This window comes from Protopterus annectens, chromosome 5.part1, assembly GCF_019279795.1.
Source record: "Protopterus annectens isolate FY-2018-M chromosome 5.part1, PAN1.0, whole genome shotgun sequence".
NCBI lineage: Eukaryota > Metazoa > Chordata > Ceratodontiformes > Protopteridae > Protopterus > Protopterus annectens.
In genome coordinates this window covers 613,735,451-613,754,883 of record NC_056736.1, presented here as the reverse complement: position 1 = coordinate 613,754,883, position 19,433 = coordinate 613,735,451, and the positions used below count along the sequence as shown (strand labels likewise).

Sequence of the window (19,433 nt, the reverse complement as noted above, 5' to 3'; positions counted from 1 at the left end):
ATGTCTATGTAGTGTTGAGAATTCTATGCCCCTACAAAACTAGGGGGCAGCTTTTAGGGCAGAGGGTTACAGCTTACAACCCAAGTTAAGACTCTGATTAGCAGTATAGCCAAAGTACAAGGACAGAGGAACAAGGCTTAATGGTAACTTTTGGAGTGGGAGGTTGTAGGCCCATTGTTAACCCCCTGGTGGAGACCAGATGAGTGGCTTCATGGGGTAGGGCAGTCTATTTGCATCACTTGTGGAAGTATACCCACTGCACTCACAATCTGAACACACTGCTGGGAGTGCAGTGGTGGACAAGTACTGAAAGCAACGCACCCCCAATCTCAGGTACACCCACCCTAAACATGCTGCTGGGAGTGCAAAGGGAGATTGGTACAAAGCAATCCCAACCCATCCCCCAAGCTCCATGTACAACTATGGATATGGATCTACAACCTTCACCCCTTAGGAACAAAATGAGCCTAAATGCTCCTACCAAGTGGGATTAAAGATATCAGGGGAGGGTGCATGGAAAAATACCACACATATATTGCCAAAAACTTATTTGGCTAGAAAGGCAGTGTCACATTACCATTCCACTGCTACTCTTCCAAAGCATGTCATCTTTCATAACTAATCTTATAAAACAGGAGGATGTTCCCCTAATTTTTAAGCTCCTTATAATAAATGCTCAACATTTGCAGAGTTGTCAAAGGAATCGCTCAAGCAACTTCAAATGATACAGAGGCTACTGCTCTTTAGCTACAAGACCACCCATTACTTCTGGGTGTTGCAGAAAATGGATTCTGTGCTCAATACAAAGTTACTGGAAGGTAAAATGCTAATTCATTGTTCCCGTTTGGATCAGTGCTTCGCCCATGGAGCAGACAACCTGTCTTGCCTGGTTAGGCTTTTACATAATCCTGATCCATTTCAGGTTGTGGACCAATAAACTTAATTGGTGCAATCCTGAATGACAAGCTGGAGTTAATTTTAAATCAAAGACCACCCTGTAAACTTGAGTTATAACACTGAACCAGAGCATTAGTCAGACTTTCCTTTGTTCATGTCCTCAAAATCAAACCCAAAATTAAAATCCAACTGGCTTCCATATTTGTTGAAGTTGCTATCCTACTCACCATTAAGCTTTTAAACATGCCTCCCCCCACAAAGAAGTCTTCACAGGGTAGTACACTACCACCAAGAGATCCTACCCAGTACTCTAGACCACTACCTCCTTAGGTCATCATCCAGACCACAATTAAGACTGCTTCTAAAAAACAGGGTAACTGGACAGTTAAGACACATTAACCATGCAACTGCTATGAAGGCAGTTTTGAGCACAAGCATCCAATGTAGTACAAACTGACTGCAGTACTGTTAAGTACACAGGCAAGGAAAGCTAGTCCAGGCAAACCCAACATGTACACACCCACAAGCATTGTGTGGTTCACTGCCACTGAAGCAAGGAGTCTTTATAGTTGGGTACCTAGTTATCCCCAGAACAGTGGTCTCATGTTGACCTGTAATCAGATGCCACCACAATCTTACAGGCACTACTTGGCCTGTGACTAATTACCCCACTATTAACTGGGAATCTTGTGTACATGCAGAGACTCTTGGATTTTGTAAACAAACTCCTTTGATCAGATAGTCCATATACCAACCAAGGGTGTAATCATACTGAATCTGGTCCTCACTAATTGGGAGAGTGCTGCACACCCCCTACTGTAATGTCTTCCTGGTAAGGCCAAACCACAAGATGGTCTCATTTAAAGTAGAGGAAACTTGGACCCCTAGCTAAACCTGAATAGTCAGGAACTACACCAAGGCTAACCTGCTATCAAGTGATAACCTGGCAAAATGTCAAGCCCCCATAAACCCCAAGAACTCTGCTGCCCATGCAGAACTGTTCACAGAACCCTGTACAAGCATGTTAACAGCTGCATAGAGGCATCTGTACCCACCAGAAGTACAGAACTCAAGCCACCCTGGAATTACAAATCAATACAACTAAAAGAAACTCAAGGCAAATATTGGGACAAAGTCTGCCAAAGCCAAATTTGAGGCAAGTTTAGCCTCCCATGTCAAGGGCAACCACAACCTCAAAGTCATTACATAGTTGTGGGCAGAGCTTATTGTAAATGGAGCCACCTATACTTTGCCAGAAGCTATAGCAAACCTGGTTGAAAAATTCAACTTCACTCCTCTCCCCCCCCCCCCAACCTCCCTTCAGGACATACCAAATACAACTCCCCTTACTATTACAGAACAGGTCATTAATGCTCCAAGACCAAGAACACTGCATCAAGTGGCCCAGATACTATCCTGGGATGCCTTCTAAACATGATCAGGACCTCTGCAATTACTTATTTAAATTTAGTCTCCAAACGTGCCTCATGAAATGGAGAACAGCAACAGTCATCCCTCTGCACAAAGGCAGGCCCACAAGTCTCACTAGTCTTGTATGTAAAGCCATGAAAATATTTATCATGGAGATGAGATAGCGAACCTCCAGACACTGAACTCAACCAGTTTGGTTTAGTCAATGGCAGATCATGCCTTCTCAACCTGGTGGACTTTGAAGTTAACCAAACCAATGGAGGAGGGAAAAATGGTTCACTACCTACCTTGACCTGGCCAAGGTATTTGACAATAGCCCACTTGGGATTGTACAAGTTTGTACCTAACCTTTTGAGTAGGTCAGTCACCCAGTAGACACCAATTGGCTCACAAACAGGACCCAGGAAGTTGGATCTGGGGAGTCTACCTCTACAGAGAGGCCAGTCACAAGTGAAGTTCCTCAGGGATCAGTTTTTGGACAGAAGTAAAGGTCAATGTCAGTGGTCTGGCTGACTAAATTTGCAGAGAACTGCAATTTAGGAACAGTTTTTGAATCCCACACTGAAATGTTCTCCAGGAGAGGCTGTTAAACTGGTATCAAAGCCATGGACTAAAACTTAAAATGCTTAAAAAAATAGTATCCTTTGGGAAGTCATCCATCCCTGTAACACATTTTACACACACCCTTACATTTATCCCACTTCACAAAGGGGGAGCCACCACTGATCTTTGGAACTATTGCCTTCTTAGCCTGATGAGCCTGGTCTGCTAGGCCAAACTCGGACACTGGTAGCCTCCAAGCTCTGGACCCCACCCAGTTCAGGTTTGTGAATGGCAGATCATGCCTCCTGAACCTGATAGAAGAGTGCAAGGTGGTTCACACAGCCTATCTTGACCTTACCAAGACTTTGGACACCATCCCCCATTCTGGAATTACAGCTAAACTAGGTACAAATCCCCAAGTCACAAAATGGGCTACCAACTGGCTCACCAACAGAACCCACATTATAAAAGAGTTGCAGACTCCAAATCTGCCTTCAAACCAGTGACAAGTGGAGTACCACAGGGTTCAGTCCTGGGACATCTCCTGTTTTTTCTCTGAAGTACAGGCACAGAAGGCCTCTGGCAAACCAGATTTGCAGATAACTGCAAACTAGGAGCCATAGTAGAGTCCCCAAATGTGGACATCCTACAGAAGGATGCAGAGATGTCTGGTGTCAGAGCCATGGCCTCAAGCTCAAAATGCCAACAGGTGCACTGCCATACCCTTTGGTAAAAACTCTGCACCCATGAACTACCACATAGGCAGCAGTCTACTTAACACTGCATGTGTGATGAGACCTTGGGACCCAGGTGGACAGTAGTCTCCTTTGATAATCACATTAGTCAGACGTCCTATGTGGCACACCTCACAAAAGGGGTCTCATCCAGGAAAAGGTCATTGTTCCCCTCTACTCAACACTCCGACCCATAGAGTACGCCCCTTTTGGAATGCACCTCACGACATCTGCAGCAGCTGGAAAGGCCACAGAAGGATTACCAGCTTCAGATGCCCTACACTGACCATCTCAGAAAACTCCAGCTTTACTCCACAGCATATAGCCTACTCAATATCTGCCCAACATATAAAGCCATGTCTAACTCAGAGCTGTTGGACATGCTACACCTAATGAAATCCCAATCCCTCAGGAGCTACACTCTAGGGACAAACCTAGTCACCAGAATAAATGAATCATGCTGGAGGGATAGAGTCCTGTCCCCAGAGACTTCCCATACTCTGAACAAGCTACCCCATCTCAAGCAAAGTTCATTAGCATTCAAGAAAAATCTTGAGTGGATAGGAAATAGGAAATACACCCCAGGGATCACTTCTGTGGCTCTGCGACAGTGGCACAGGAATAACTTTGGGTGGTGTAAGCCAGGGAACCATTTTGGCTAGGCTTACTTAGGCCCTTGGGACAATAGCCTAGTACCTACCTATGAGCCCTTAGAGTTTACCCAGTTATCAGGGACTTTGGGACAGTAATCTAGCCCTTTGACCACCATGCGTTTACAGTAGTGAGGAAATCCTATGTTGTGCAACTTAAAGGTATGACATACAAGTCATTTGTTCTACTGTATTCAGCATTTAGACCCATCACAGGTTACAATGACCCCTTTGGTATGTAGAGCCAAGCATATACAATAGGAACGTCCAGAGGTTCCTCACTAAAAAAACACAGGGTACACAAAGGTTCTTATGCAGACTGCCTCACGGCATTATCCCTGTATAACAGCATTATCCCTGTATTCTATCTCCTACAGGCTTTTGAGGGGAGATCTATGCCTGGCATAGATGGCATCAGACCCCACTGATGGACCTCCTACATAGCCACAAAACAGCAGAATTACCTATTCTAAAAAACTTAAGCCCTGTCTGATAAATAGGACCTGCTGGAAAGACAGGCATGTATCCCAGAGACTACCCCCATCTATGGGCAGCCTCCCCAAGTCCCCATCCATGTGAAGCAGAGTTCCTCCCCAGCCCAATTCAAATGCAACTTGGACAACTGGATGGGGAACCAGAAATTCATCCCCATTTGGCACCCAGGTCTCCAATTGCCACAGGCAACCTATAAATGGTTCATTTCCCAAGCTCCTGCTTATAGTTAAAGGGTATCAGAACTAGTCATATTTGGGATCTATGGCTAGGCTTGAGAAAGGTACTTTGTCATTAGCCTAGTAAGACACCTGTGAACCTATGAAAATGTGCAGGGATTGGAGTTTCTCCAGTGCCTTTGCTGCAGAAAGATATTGGTGCATAAAGCTGGCTACATTTTATGCAGTGATCCACTGCTCTTAATGGATTAAGATGTCAAACCAGAATTATGGTTTTGCTGACATGCTGGTATGTTACAATGAAAATAGATAGGCAATGAATGGGTAAATGTTTTCCCTGTGGAAAATGTACAAAGGTATTTGTAAATCCCCAAGTTACTCAAACTTGAGGGGGGTTGAAGCCACTGTGCCGCATTTTAGAAGAGTTATATTACACTTAGGGAATAGCAGTTTTGTAGGCAGTCCCTTGAAAGACTGCAGTTACAGCAATAGCTTTAACACCTCAGAAGTCAATGGGTGTCAATGCTTGAGGATCAAAGCATTAGAACTAGTTAAAACTACTGCATTTTTGCAGAGTATTTACAAAAAAAGTGTGACCAGGTTATAGCAGCCCTGAGAATACACTCAGGGTAATTCAGGTAAAATGAGAGTTGGCCTGGTTACAAAAGCTGCATAGCTACTGCAATTTTAATTTAGAAGAGCATCAGCTCATTTCCAGATTTCTAGTGCAACTTGATGGGGACTAATCAATTCAGGGGACTAGCAGGCAAAGCACAAAAATCCATGTTAGTATGGCAGGCCCTTTGACATACATTTTGAGGTGATAAAAGTGCACCATCAATAGTTAAACATGGAGCTACTTTAATTCCTTTAAGGATAAATGACCAGACTTGTGTTGTACTGGCTGATAAAATTATCCAAGTTATGAACAAAAATTAGCCATTAGTCTTTCATAATGCTGGCTCCCTACATGGAGCTGCTCCTGTCCCAATTGTTTTGTTGCACCACCCTCTTCAGGTTATTAGCATCAGATCAACCCATCAAGTGTGATCAATCCTTTGCTTAGTAAATTGTCAGGAAGACGTGGCTACACTAAAAGTTAAAAAAAGTTACCACTTAAATCTGCACACTTGTGCCTGCTTTGTAACCAACATGTGCGCACATTTCCCCACATTCCAACTTGCACCAACCACATTCATACCAAATCTGCACACTTGCCCGCTTTGTAACCAACATGTGCTCACATTTCCCCACATTCCAACTAGCACCACATTCATACCAAATCTCTGCAATTCCAGCCAAAAGTTCATAATTTTAAATCAGATTGCTTATTTCAGCATGTAATACAGAGCCTGGCAGCCAGTAGCTTTTATACAAAGCTACTGCATAGTTTTGCAGTCTTTTGCTAAGTAACTTAATATGGGCCAAAAACCACTCAAACTTTTTGTTGAGTATGTATGATGTACAAGGACCTGATTTTTACTAGTCCTACAAAAAGGGAACTTGGTATAAACTAATATTTATTACAAGTCCCAATATGCTTTTCCTCCCTTAACTAATCTGCTCAAAAGCCACGTCCAGGATGGAATCAGCATACCAGGTAATCAGAAAGTTACAGTACAGTGACTCCCACATTAGGAAACACCAGTTCAAAAAACAAGTAATCTCCGTGGTATCCCTGAAGTCTCAAAACAACCCACTAAAGTGTAGTGGGTCTAAACAAAACAGTGTAAGAAACTTGTGTGAAAGATTGTCCATATATTTCTAGTTAATCACTGTAAATTAGACAATAGTAGAAGTAGCGATCGTAAAATCGTGAAGTCAAAAAGTAATAGAATATATAATTCTACAGCATTACTAAGTATTCGAAAGTAATCCAAGCAAGGCAGGCAGTCTGTTTCCAGTCGAAAATCCTTTATTAAGCACACAGACAAGCGATCCAAGTAAAACAAAAATAGAGTCATTTCCTCACAAGCTTTCTAAATTATACACATTTTCAGGCATGGGAGTGGTTTATTGTGCTGTAAAACAAAGTGTTATTTGGTACACATGTTAAATTCACATCCCTTCCCCAGTGTGACATTCAAGCTGGTCCTGCCCTACCTAGTAGCCGTCATAATATATAGCCCTAATGTACTTTAATAGTACATCTTATTTAACCAAATTATTAAGTAGATTATTAAGTCTGATTTTATACAAGGCAATATACTACATGGCTGGAAATATATCAACCCTAGTTCATTTTGCGATAAAAAATTATATATAAATATATATATACATTTTGCATGTAAAAATCAGTTTCTATTTTCATAACCTATTGTTAACAAAGATCGCTTTTGTCCTAGACTTCTTCAGGTCTGTGTACAAGAACCCTAAAAACCTATATAAATTGTATAATTGGTTAGTATTGTTATTACCATCATTTTGAATAAAGTTGAAAAAAAAAAGAAAAAAGGAATAAAAAAATATATATGTATGATGGAATAAAAAATATATATGTAGGATTATGGAAACAAAATACACTTAAATTTCAAATGATTTAAAATGGTATTTAAAACCAATTTGTAGAAAAAAATAAAATACAATTAGTCATGTAAACAATGTGGCAATTTTCTAAGTTCCAGTGCACTTTTAATTGAACAGTAGTAGTTTAGTCCAGGCAAAGAGTTCAGCTTTAATTGCCACATGAGTTCATAACTTATTTATGGAGCCAATGCCCATGTTTACCTTGCTTTTTTGGAATACCAAAGCCATACAAGAACAGAGAAGACCCACCTTATAGACCGGTGGTAGCAAGTGGAGGTTCCCTTACTGAAGCCACAGCCATTTACCTTGATTACTTGCTGAAACCTCTAGCAGAAAGCAACAAGTCATATATAAAAGATTAAATGGATTTTTTGAAGAAAATAAAAAACATTACAGTGGAAGCTGACAGTATTTTGGTAACTACTGGAATACTTGTACACAGCGCTCCCTCTATTACTGTATAACAGCAGCTATAAGAAACATAATCAGGGTACACAGGCACAACTGCAAAAGTTAAGCAAGCTCATTAATCTTGTACTGGACTTCAATTTCTTTACTTTCAATGGCAAACACTACAAACAAAAAACTGGTATAGCAATGGGGGCTGCCATGGCTCCCACCATAGCTAACATAGCCCTGGGCAAATGGGAGGAGGACTTGTGTTAAAAACAGACTACATGCAGCATATCACATGCTATTTATGTTTTATTGACTGTTTTTGTGTGGGGAAGGTAACACCTTGCAACTTGGAGATTTTATCACTTACCTCAAACAACCCCCTTCCTGAAGTTTACCTCTTCCCATAGCTGTACTTCAACCAGTTTTAGATATGCAGATTTCCAAGGATACCAACAGAATCACCACTGATCTATTCAGAAAACCAACGAGGGTCAACATTACTCCACAGTAAAAGTCTACATCCTACAAAAACCAAAGTAGGATGCAGTGAAATCCCAAGGCTATAGATTAGCTCGAATTACCACAGAGATGGAACCATTTGAGAAACCCGAATGATTTTCTAGTGAGAGGCTATGAAAGTCAGATGTTAAAAAAACATCCTGGAACCCATTATAGAACTGAGAAGGACTGAAGCACCTTCACTCAACCTCCCCAGTAGAAAAATGTTAAGTAATCCCACAGAGAATAACAAATGCAAAAATAGCTGCATCCTGACATACACTGGATTACCACAGTATCAAAAATATTGAAGAAAACTGGGACATTGTCACAGGAAACAATTTTCTGATTAACATCTTGGGTGAAGCCCCATCATTTGTTTATAGGAAGGCCAGGAATGTTGAATTTAAACCTTGACCATGTGAGAAAAGCACTAAAAGATGTGAAACTAATTGTACATTTTGTATATTTACACGGCAAGGTGATTATTGCCCTTATTTAAACAAATTAAAACCAGTGCAGGGGGTGACTAACACTAAAAAAGTAATTTACAGGGCACAGTGCAATGAATGTGATGCATTCTGTGGGCAAGACTGTAAAACTCAAGCGAAGGATTTCATGTCATCTGTCAGAAATCCACTCTGGGTGTAAAAAATAATGCACTAGCCAAACACCTTTCGCTTCATAAAAGACAGGTTTTAAGTTCCAGATCTTGGATCGCATAGACATGGGTGATCTTGAAGGAGACATCCTGAATATTCTGGAGAAACATGAACTCGTGGCAATTAAAGCTGAACTTTTAGAAAGCCTGGACTATACTATTGTTCAATTAAAAGTGCATTGGAACTTGGAAATTGCCACATTGTTTACAGGACTAATTGTATTTTATTTTTTTCTACAAATTGGTTTTAAATACCATTTTAAATCATTTGAAATTTAAGTGTATATTTTGTTTCCATCATCATACATATATATTTTTCTGGTTCTCTTTCCACTTTATTCAAAATGAGGGTAACAATACTAATTATACAATTATATAGGTTTTTAGGGAAATTGTACACAGACCTGAAGGACGAAAGCGATCTTTAATAGGTTATGAAAATAGAAACCAATTTTTACATGCAAAATGTATGTATATTTATATACAATTTTTGATCGCAAAATGAACTAAGGTTGATATATTTCCAGCCATGTAGTATATTGCCTTGTATAAAAATCACATTATAATCTACTTAATTTGGTTAAATAAGATGTACTATTAAAGTACATTAGGGCTATATATTATGACAGCTACTAGGTAGGGCAGGACCAGCTCGAATGTCACACTGATGGAAGGGATGTGAATTTAACATGTGTACCAATAACACTTACAGCACAACAAACCACTCCCATGCCTGACAAAGTATATACACATTTAGAAAGCTTGAGGAAATTACTCTATTTTTGTTTTACTTGCATCACTTGTCTGTGTACTTAAAGGATTTTCGACTGGAAACTGCCTGCCTTGTTGGATTACTTTCAAATACTTAGTAATGCTGTAGAATTATATATTTTCTATTACTTTTTGACTTGAGTCTATGTTAGCTACTTCTACTGCTATTGTCCGATTAATATACAGTGATTAACTAGAAATATATGGACTGAATCTTCCAGAGAAGTTTCTTACACTGTTATGAAACACCAGTTCCAAACAAGGAATGGTGTTGCTCACTTCAGCCATAACTGTTTACTTTAGGAGTGCCAGAGGTTTAACCACAAGCCCTTTTTTAATGTACATCTTCCTAAGTGTACAAATATACTTTATGGCTGCAATTATCACTGCCCTAAAGTGCAGTAAGCACTCAAAGTTCAGATGTGGGAATACTAAAGCCATTGCATTGAACTGCACCAAGCAGAATTTCCCTTAAGGGCAGAGGAATAGTCTGGGGCTGGTTTCCCTCTCTCATCAGGCCCCAAATAAGACTCCACACTGACCACAACCTTAGAGTGGAGTCCTCAGCCAGGTGCTCAAGCCAAGTCCTTCACCACCCTCTGTGAAGCAGTGCTCTGTCCCTGCTCCAAGTAGCAGGACAGATTTGATAGTCACACACAAACGCTGGCATATTTACCAGCTATGTCCCCTCTGTTTGACCAAGCTAGATAGTGCCACCAGAACCACTCCAAGGCCAGCTACTAAGGCTTACAAGGGTACCCAATTAAGCAAAGTAAAGTGAACTCCAATACAAATGGTAGTGTTTGAGCAATGCTGCAAGGCTTTCAGAAGTAGCCAGTGTCAAATAATCTCAAAGGTTAAAGTGTTCTAAGGCCAGCCACAATGAAAGGTTTAGATTCAATAAAAATACCAAATCGCTATTTACAATAGACACCATTGTTGCAGTCAGAATACAAAAATTCTGATGCAGAATACACAACTAATATTACTACATTTTCCTGCCAGATTAAAAAAAAAAAAAGAGAAGAGTTTCCTAAGTTATAGGATCAGGAAGCTATGAAGCCACTTTAAAATCTTCCACCATTCCAGGGAAGCAATTCACCTGCAAGACTATTTAGTAGGATTCCTAGCCCTGGATCAGGCAGTCTCTGGCTGCTATCAGAACTGTTAAGACTGAATCTCAGGTCCTAAACCAGGTAATGTAACTTCAGATTTAGCTGGACTAAGCTTAACCTCTTCTCTTCCAGTATCCTCCATTACAATACAGTCCCAACATACAGGTGTCAGACCACCGTTTTACTTTCAAGCACCTGTACAAACAGTTTGATATACAAATGACAATTTGTTACAAAACTCCAGCTAGCTATGCTGACATGTTACACATACCCTGCCTTACTTCTGGCATAGACTACAATACCCATCACAAAAAGTACAAAACACTGCCACATGCACAACTGTGTACCACCATTATCAAAATTGTGTACCCATGTTTAAGAATTTGATACTACACCCATTTCTTTTCCTTTTGCACTCTGCACAAATTGGCTGGCATTTTGAGATTAAACTGGGTTTGAAACTGCAGTTCTGTCTTCTCCCTCAACTAATCACATTAGCTAGATGTGATGTTAAGGTAAAAGGCATCTGAAAACAAAATGAATTTTCCTTCCTGTGGTTATTTTGAAATATTTCAACTTTCCTCTTCTGAGAGCTTTGTAGCCATATAGGGGATAGGCCCCTCACCACTTTAGGCACAATGGTCAGGGTTTGGTTCTGACCTGGGATTGGCTAGGCTTAAACTGGCCCTTACAGCAGTTAGCCTAATATTCACCCATAAACTTAAAAACCTATAAGCAGGGTGCATGATCCTGAGATAAGTCCTCAGGGGGAAGCTAGAACTCACCCAGGAGCATTGGCTTCTAAGGGAAGATAATTATTTGCATAATTGATGTCCTCTACATACCAAATCCTGGATAGGATTATTAAATGGTGGAATACAAACCCCCTTACAGCTAAGGGTCTGTCCTTTGTCAGCTCTTAGCCCCAATGAAGGGGGAACAAAATAGGCCATTTGTCCAAAGTAGTATTACAGCAAGGAAGGGTACAAAAATTTCTGCAAAATGTTATATTAGTGTAGCCAAATTCTTATTGGTCATTTGAAGTAATGAATACCACATTTTCACTTGCAATTCACCACGTTTGAGTATTATGACAAACAGGAAGAGTCAGGACATGCTGCAGACAGGGAGAATTGGAGTACAAAACTCAAACAGAAAATGGCTTATTTTACATATCCCTACTTAGAGATCTTTAACCCATAGCTCAAACCCAGAAATAATTGCCCAAAGAGGGACTGTCCCTCACAAAGTAGGACAGGTGGTAACCCTAGACGAGAGGTATACTAATCCATACCTCTCGACTACTTAGACCCTAGAGCAAGAAACCTGTACAAAGTCAAGAATAATGGGGGGGGGGGGGGAACAAAGTTCCCAAAATAGGGACACTAAATATTGCTCTTACAAAGTTTGAAAGTTGAAGAGCCTTTACATTACTAAGAATTTTCTTGGTATTCAGATTGAAATTTAAATATTTGCCATCCCCCCCCCCAAAGAGTTATTCCAAATAAGCACTGGTAAGGTTTGCGAAAGGTCCCTTAAAATCTTAATAAGTTTCCACGTGCCTTTCGGCAACTACACCCCTCACACACTTACCTGAAATCGATATGTGGGTGACCTACGGGAGTTCAGTTTCGGGCCATTCAGTTTAGGTGTTATTTGCGTCTGGCTGCACTCTGGGATGAGGCTTTCCTCAGGGACACCTGCTGGAGAACCTTCTCCCACTTGTTCTTTGGGGCTCTCAACTCTCTCAGTAGTTGATCCTTTTTCATCCTCTTTCTCTTGAAAGACAGTTAGCGAAGCACCCTCTTGGTCACCCTGGCATAACTCGTTCTCTGGAAAAGGCGAGACATAATCACGGGTAACCGTGAACACCCGACGGTCATAAACAGGCGAGTACACAGCAGGAATTTGGTTGGAGGCCGAATACGAAACTGCCTGGGGCTTAGATTCTGTGAGACGCCCCACAGTACCATAGCGGGGAGCAAAATAGGTCCTTCTTGGAGCACGATTGAGAGTCCTGGGCCCCAGTGAACACTGAACACCAGTATCAACCTTAGGGTTTACCTGAACGCCAACTTCCTTGGTATTAGCCTTCCGTAAACGAGGAGTGAGTGTGGGGTTTACTTGCGATAAAATAGCTTTTAACTGAGCCCTCTTGCAGTTGTCCATATAATCCACGCCATCAGTTACTGGATTTGGGTAATAAACGGAACCAGGAGTGCCTTTCTGTTTCCAATTGGTGTGCCTCAAGTTTGGGTTAGGCATTTGATTCAGAGGACAGTACCCTGAATAGCTGTTATATGGGGCGGCATACCGATACCCAAACCCATCCATCTTAATTTTCTACAGTTACAACTTAAGTTGGAACCCTTTTACAGGCTCCTTTATAGTATAAACAATCCAGCCAATTTTCCAATTAAAGGCAGGACAATTAACTCTCCACACCTTTATACCATAGGTTACAACTAGGATAACTCGGTTTAATTACAAAATTGAGTTTTTATTTATGTTGTTACATTCGTTTATCGGAGTGCATTGACAGAAAATAATTTTGTAAGTCTTACCCCCATGTGAAAGCACTCCCCCTTAACAAACATCTAAAATCGGTAATAAAATATTAACAATCAGTCATGCAGGATATGAGTGATACAATATAGAAAATAGAAAAGTACTAGTTCTACATTTACGTTTTCCTGAATGTCTATATGTACTAGTTCTACATACAGACATGCAGCAAAACAGAAGTGATCTTGGAGATCATGTAGTGGATGGAAGACAAAGTGAGTAAAGGAAGGCAACTAAGCTGCTAAGCTATATGCATAAGAAAAGTGGGGGAGGATGGTGTGAGATGAAGAACTTGAGCAAAGATGTACGACAATGCATACAGAGATGTAAAGTAAGGAAAGTGATGCGGGAAGAAAATATTTAGGTGGTGGACCCTGTCAAGAGGCATGAACATGAATACTGATTTACAGTTCTCAAAATTAAATTCTGTTTTTATGATATGAAATCTGGGAATTATACCTGTGATTTGTAAATGTACATTCCTGTCTACCATGCTTTTATATTAATTTTCTAATGCATCTACATAAAATAATTATAGGTACAGAACAGTCAATAAAGCAAATTGATAGTATTTAAAATAGAAAATATGAGAAGCAATATACAGGTTGTAGTGAATAACCGCCCTAGCCTAAAATGCCAACTTCCATGGAAAAAAAAAATTTTTGAATATTCAGTCCATATGTGGGATTTACTTGTTATATCTCCAAGGAATGGAAAATCAGTGTCCCTGAATGTTAGTACTTGTCCTGAAGTCGAAGGTGGGTAATAAGATCTTTTCTAAATTTAGACATACTGGAGTTTTCTCAGAGGTATTGTGACAGGCACTGCCAGCAGGACGGGGGAGCAACTAATGAGAAGACATATCTGGTAGACTGCAGGGCAGATCTTGGAGTGGGGGCAGATGGAGAACTTTGTGATAGGTTGCATTACACTACGACTAGAATGGTTATAGAAGGACTGTGTCATTCATGCAGAAAATGTTTCACAATGGCACAACGAGTAGTGTTGTTATGTTACAGCAAGAAGTTCCCTAGTTTGATTCTCATCTGGGATACCTTCTTTGTGGACTCTACATGTCCTCTCTGTGTTCACATGGGTTTTCTCTGGGTGGTCTAGTTTCTACCCACATTCCAAAGACAGGTAGCAGGTAAACTGGACACTCTGAATTGCCCATTTGTGTGTGTGTGTATGTGTGTGTGTGTGTGTGTGTGTGTGTGTGTGTGTGTGTGTGTGTGTGTGTGCTGTATGAAAGAAAAAATGCAGCAAGGCTGGCCACTGCGGTGTGAGCATTGGCTCCAGATGACTGTCAGTGTTTAAGTGATCCCCCAACCTCATGTACAAACAATGGGAAAAAAAGGGATGTGGATGGATGGATTTCGTATATGAAAATATAATTCATTAGCTTATGGTGGAACAGTGGCATGCATAAGGAAAGGGAGAAAGGATGGTTCATGATTAAGAAATTCAGCAAAAATGTATGAATGTACATACAGAGATATAAAGTTAAGAATGGGAAAAAAAAAGATGTGGATGGATGGATGGATGGATTTCATATATGAAAATATAATCGATTAGCTTATGATGGAACACTGGCATGCATAAGGAAAGGGAGAAAGGATGGTTCATGATTAAGAAATTCAGCAAAAATGTATGAATGTACATACAGAGATATAAAGTTAAGAAGGATGGTAGGGATGGAAGAGAGATATTTAGGTGATGTGTTGTGTTAGGAGACGTGCAGAAACATTGATTTACAGTGCATCAAAGTGCACTGTTTGCTGTTTAATCAACAGTCATGATTTAGTAGAACAGATTTTTCATAATTTCTCTTAAATGTAAGCCCCCCCTCCCCCCCCCTTCATGCTGGCTGGGCAATCACTGACACTGTATTTGCAAACATAGGCAAGCAGTTGGGACACTAGTCCTTGAAAGACTCAGTTTTCCTTGAACTGAAGATAGAAGCATACTGTTATTACTTTGTGGGTGGGACACTTCAATGTTTGCTTATGGCTTTGTAAGAAGCAGTATATCTAAAGGACATACACATGTAAAAGGCATATATATTCTACCTTCACATGTTATGAGAAGCTCTGGGACATATCTTTTCAGCATAATGCAAATTCTTATCCAGTTTTTTACATTGCAGTGTTGTTTAAAGGTTATTGCACTGAAATGATTACAAATTTAGAAGCATGAAAAACATAAAAAAATACAACTAAATAAAATCAATGCACTTAGAATTTAGTAAGTATGGTGTATCTTGAATTACACATTAAATCTATAAGTCATATTTCAGTGGACAGTAGTTCCAGATGGGGTTGGGTTAACAGTCAGCGTGTTTGATGTAGAAATCTGAAAATACTGACTACACCTGCCTTGTGTATAGACAGCTGATGTTGTTTATATTTATTTGTAGGTGCTCCTTTGAAATTGCCTGCTAAAAGTAATAATTAAGAAGACCAGTGAGGCAAATTTTAATGCCCAGGGCAGGGGCTCTCAGGCATGTGTCATAGGACTGGAGTCAGAAAATTTTATCACATTGCTCTAAGCGTGCTTGTTGTTTATTCAAGTATATTAGATGTAACTTAATCACAGAGCAACTATATATCAGCTTTGTATTTTCATTGTATTTCTCTATCCCCCACCCTCTTAGTAACTTAGCTTCCTATTACATATATTTATTTTATTATTTTGTGTCCCTACATTTGTTTTACTATTATATGCAACAGCATCAAGTCATATACCCACCCCCTACATCAAGGCCTATTGCCCCTCCACAGATGGCAGCAAAAGCAGCAGTCCCACCACCACCAGATGAACCCAGCACACCTGGGTCCAAGCCTGGCACATTCATTTCTGCACCTCCTGCTCTACCTGCACCATCCACTACAGGTGGCCCTGCATTGCATGCTGACACTACTGTACCCACCTGTTGCAGCTAGCAGACATTGTGGAGGAGATAACTGACAGGAGATTAGATGCCCGAATTAGGTATATGAAGAACCTCATCCAGCAGCTAACTGAGTCCCATCCCTGTCCAGCACTGCCTCCACCATCTGAGACAGGGTCTAGGATGACAAGTTACCTTCCCCCGATTACAGCTGATAGTGACTGTAGCTGTGGAACCTAATCCTATCCCCTTTCCTAGCCTCTTTTGTCAATGCCCACCTTTGTTGCTTGTTCAGTCCCCCCTTCACCACTGTCTCCTCTCTGTTTGTCTGATGTCTCCTTCACCATTTTGTGTTGCCTAAATTCTCCTCCTATTGTGCACAGCGGGTTTAAAGAGCACTATTGATATCCACTTAGAACTGATGAGGACTGCTGCTGCTCATCACATAGCAAGGAGCGTTGCGGCCATATTTCAGACCTCCAAGTATCATGTACAACTACTGTCCTGCACTAATTATATTGGTCTTTCCTGGTACCATGTACACAAATGAGCTGAATGTTGTTGCATGGCAGTTGGCATGGTCAGAATCAGGTATGACTGCCAAGCTTTAAGCACTTCTCTTTGTGTAGTATTACACTGCCACATATGGCCTTGGATAATGACTTTAGATCCCAAAGGTGGTGTACTGAGGAATCATTGTTGTATCTTTTATTCTTATATTCTGCAAGTGTGTGACACACATGCACTGTGTGTTTCCCTAAAGGCTTTTGTCTGAGTGTTGCTGTAACTCAGAAAGTAAATAAAGTGCCTTGGACAATACAGGGGACAAGGGCTATGGGGTTTTATTCTTCAGTTTTACAAGTGTGAGCCACACAACCTCTATGTGTTTCTCTGAAGGCTTTTATTGATTGTTGCTGTAGCTTGGTGTGTAAATTAATCACTCTGGACAATGCAGAGGATGAAGGTTGTAAGTTCATCTACCACAACGTTTGCATTTAGGTACATCATTGTTACAATGAGGTGGTTGTTTGTTTTACAGTCTTTGCAATATAGTACAGGTAAAATGATCAGACTCTCATGAACATTTACCTGCATATGGTCACTGTATTTCTTCTTTTCTTCCCCTACCCTTTTTCTTGCACTTCTTCACACTGTATATGTGTGTGTGTTGTTTTATTTTTGTCTTTTCAGTTATTTCACATTTATATGCAGCAGCATGCAAAATAGCACCTTTACCTCCATCCAAGCCTGCCACACCATAGCCTGTGGCTACTACATCACCATCAGCAACATCATAGCGAGTGATGTCCCCAGCTGCCACACTCATCTCCACTCCCAGCAGCACCACCATCTTTCTACTGTGCATCCGATGCCTTCTTCTTCCACATCCCTGATTGTGTCACCCGCTCCCTTCACAGTATTGCCTGTGTTATATGTTTATGTGGCTGTACTACCTAATTTAACCCTCGAACCTTCATCTTAATTCCCTTACTACCTTCCACAGCTTACATTATCTTTATATATACATTTATTCATTCATCCACAACTCTTTTTTTCCCATTTTTGTATATGAGGTCAGAGTGTCACATCAATAGTGACCATCCTCTAGAGCCAATGTTCACACCACACCACTAGATGGCTAGCTTTTCCACAGCTGTTCTTCCATAACACACATGTATGTTTACTCACACCTATGGCCATTTTAGACTGTCCAGCATATCTACTGCATGTCTTTGGAATGTGGGAAGAAGTCGGAGTGCCAGGTAAAAACCCATGCAAGAACAGGGAAGACATGCAAACTCCACACAAAAAGTACTCCAGCCAAGAATCAAACCTGAGAACCTCTTGCTGTGAGAAAACAACACTGCCTGTTGTTCCACTGTTACACCCTGCTGTGCTACTGTGCCTCTCACTATATTGTCATTTTTAGTGGCCCAACAAGTAGCACACTCACCTTTGGTGCAGAAGGCTGTGGGTTCTATTCCCATACCAGGCAGATTGATTACTGACTCTGCAGTGCAGCATAAGAGTGGCGTTGCACTCTTAAGTTTGCCGTCCTTTGAATGACATGTTAAACTGAGGCCCCATCTGCTTGAGTTGGTGGTAGCTCAAGTGCATGTAAAATATCCCACAGCATCTATTGAAAAGAGTAGGGGTCCTTTATTTATATACAAAAAGAACTCTTATTTGCAACATATTTAGAAATATTTACAAATGTATAAATATATAGATATACAAATGTATTTTTACATATTCATAATTTTGCTTACAATCATACTAAACTTTCATACCTATTAGACCACCACTCCTTTTTCCATAACACATACACACCCTCTGACCCACTCTCATGTTCCTTTTCATTTCGATCCCTACAAGAAGAATCGTGACTCCTCCTTATAGTGCCTCACCTGCGAATACCTACACCAACAGTCAGCAATTATACACATTCCAACTTTAAACATCTCACAAAACTAACCCTAACATCCACTCCCAACCTTCTTTTACTTACATTTGTCTCAATCAATGTTATTATTGGAAACCAGTACATTCTAAGTACCACTTTAACTTAAACTATGGAATTTTGTTAAAACTTGCGACTGCCAATGAATATTGTACTTTGTAACTTTAAAACTATCGAATCTTGTTAAATCATGTGTTTTCCTATGAATACTTGCTTGCTATGCAGAAATCTCATAGTTGTTTGTTCTTAATCTGTGGTGCTTTTCTCCCCGGGCCTCCGCTGAAAATGGACATGTATCCAGTCAGACTCTCCCAGTCAACAAATGTAAAATAAATAAAAAATAAATAAAAATAACCACCATCTGATTTTATTTAATATTGTTGCTAAAATCCATTTACCATACTTTCATTTTATCTTTTCATTCTATATAACCCATATGACATAAAATAACTTTTCATCTATTTTTTTAACATACCCAGAGATTCAATAAACTCTCTGTAGGCTTAGATCAAAGTGTACACAGAGTTTACATTTTTGCACAATGAGCAGCAGTGCAAATTGTATATGCATGGTGCACACCAGGCTTATACTGATACAAGTGAGGTTTCATGACCAGCAACA

The 19,433-nt window shown here is 40.3% G+C and overlaps 1 protein-coding gene across 1 annotated transcript in view; it reads right to left on the bottom strand.

Annotated features, from left to right (window-relative positions):
• Nucleotides 1–13,261, bottom strand: part of ZAR1L (zygote arrest 1 like) — a 57,099-nt gene extending 43,838 nt beyond the window's left edge. Inside the window, exon 1 of the mRNA XM_044072877.1 lies at nucleotides 12,490–13,261. Within this exon, the coding sequence (XP_043928812.1) occupies nucleotides 12,490–13,230 (741 nt within the window). The 5' untranslated portion in view covers nucleotides 13,231–13,261. The remainder of the gene's footprint in view (nucleotides 1–12,489) is intronic.
• Between the last annotated feature and the right edge of the window lie 6,172 nt (nucleotides 13,262–19,433).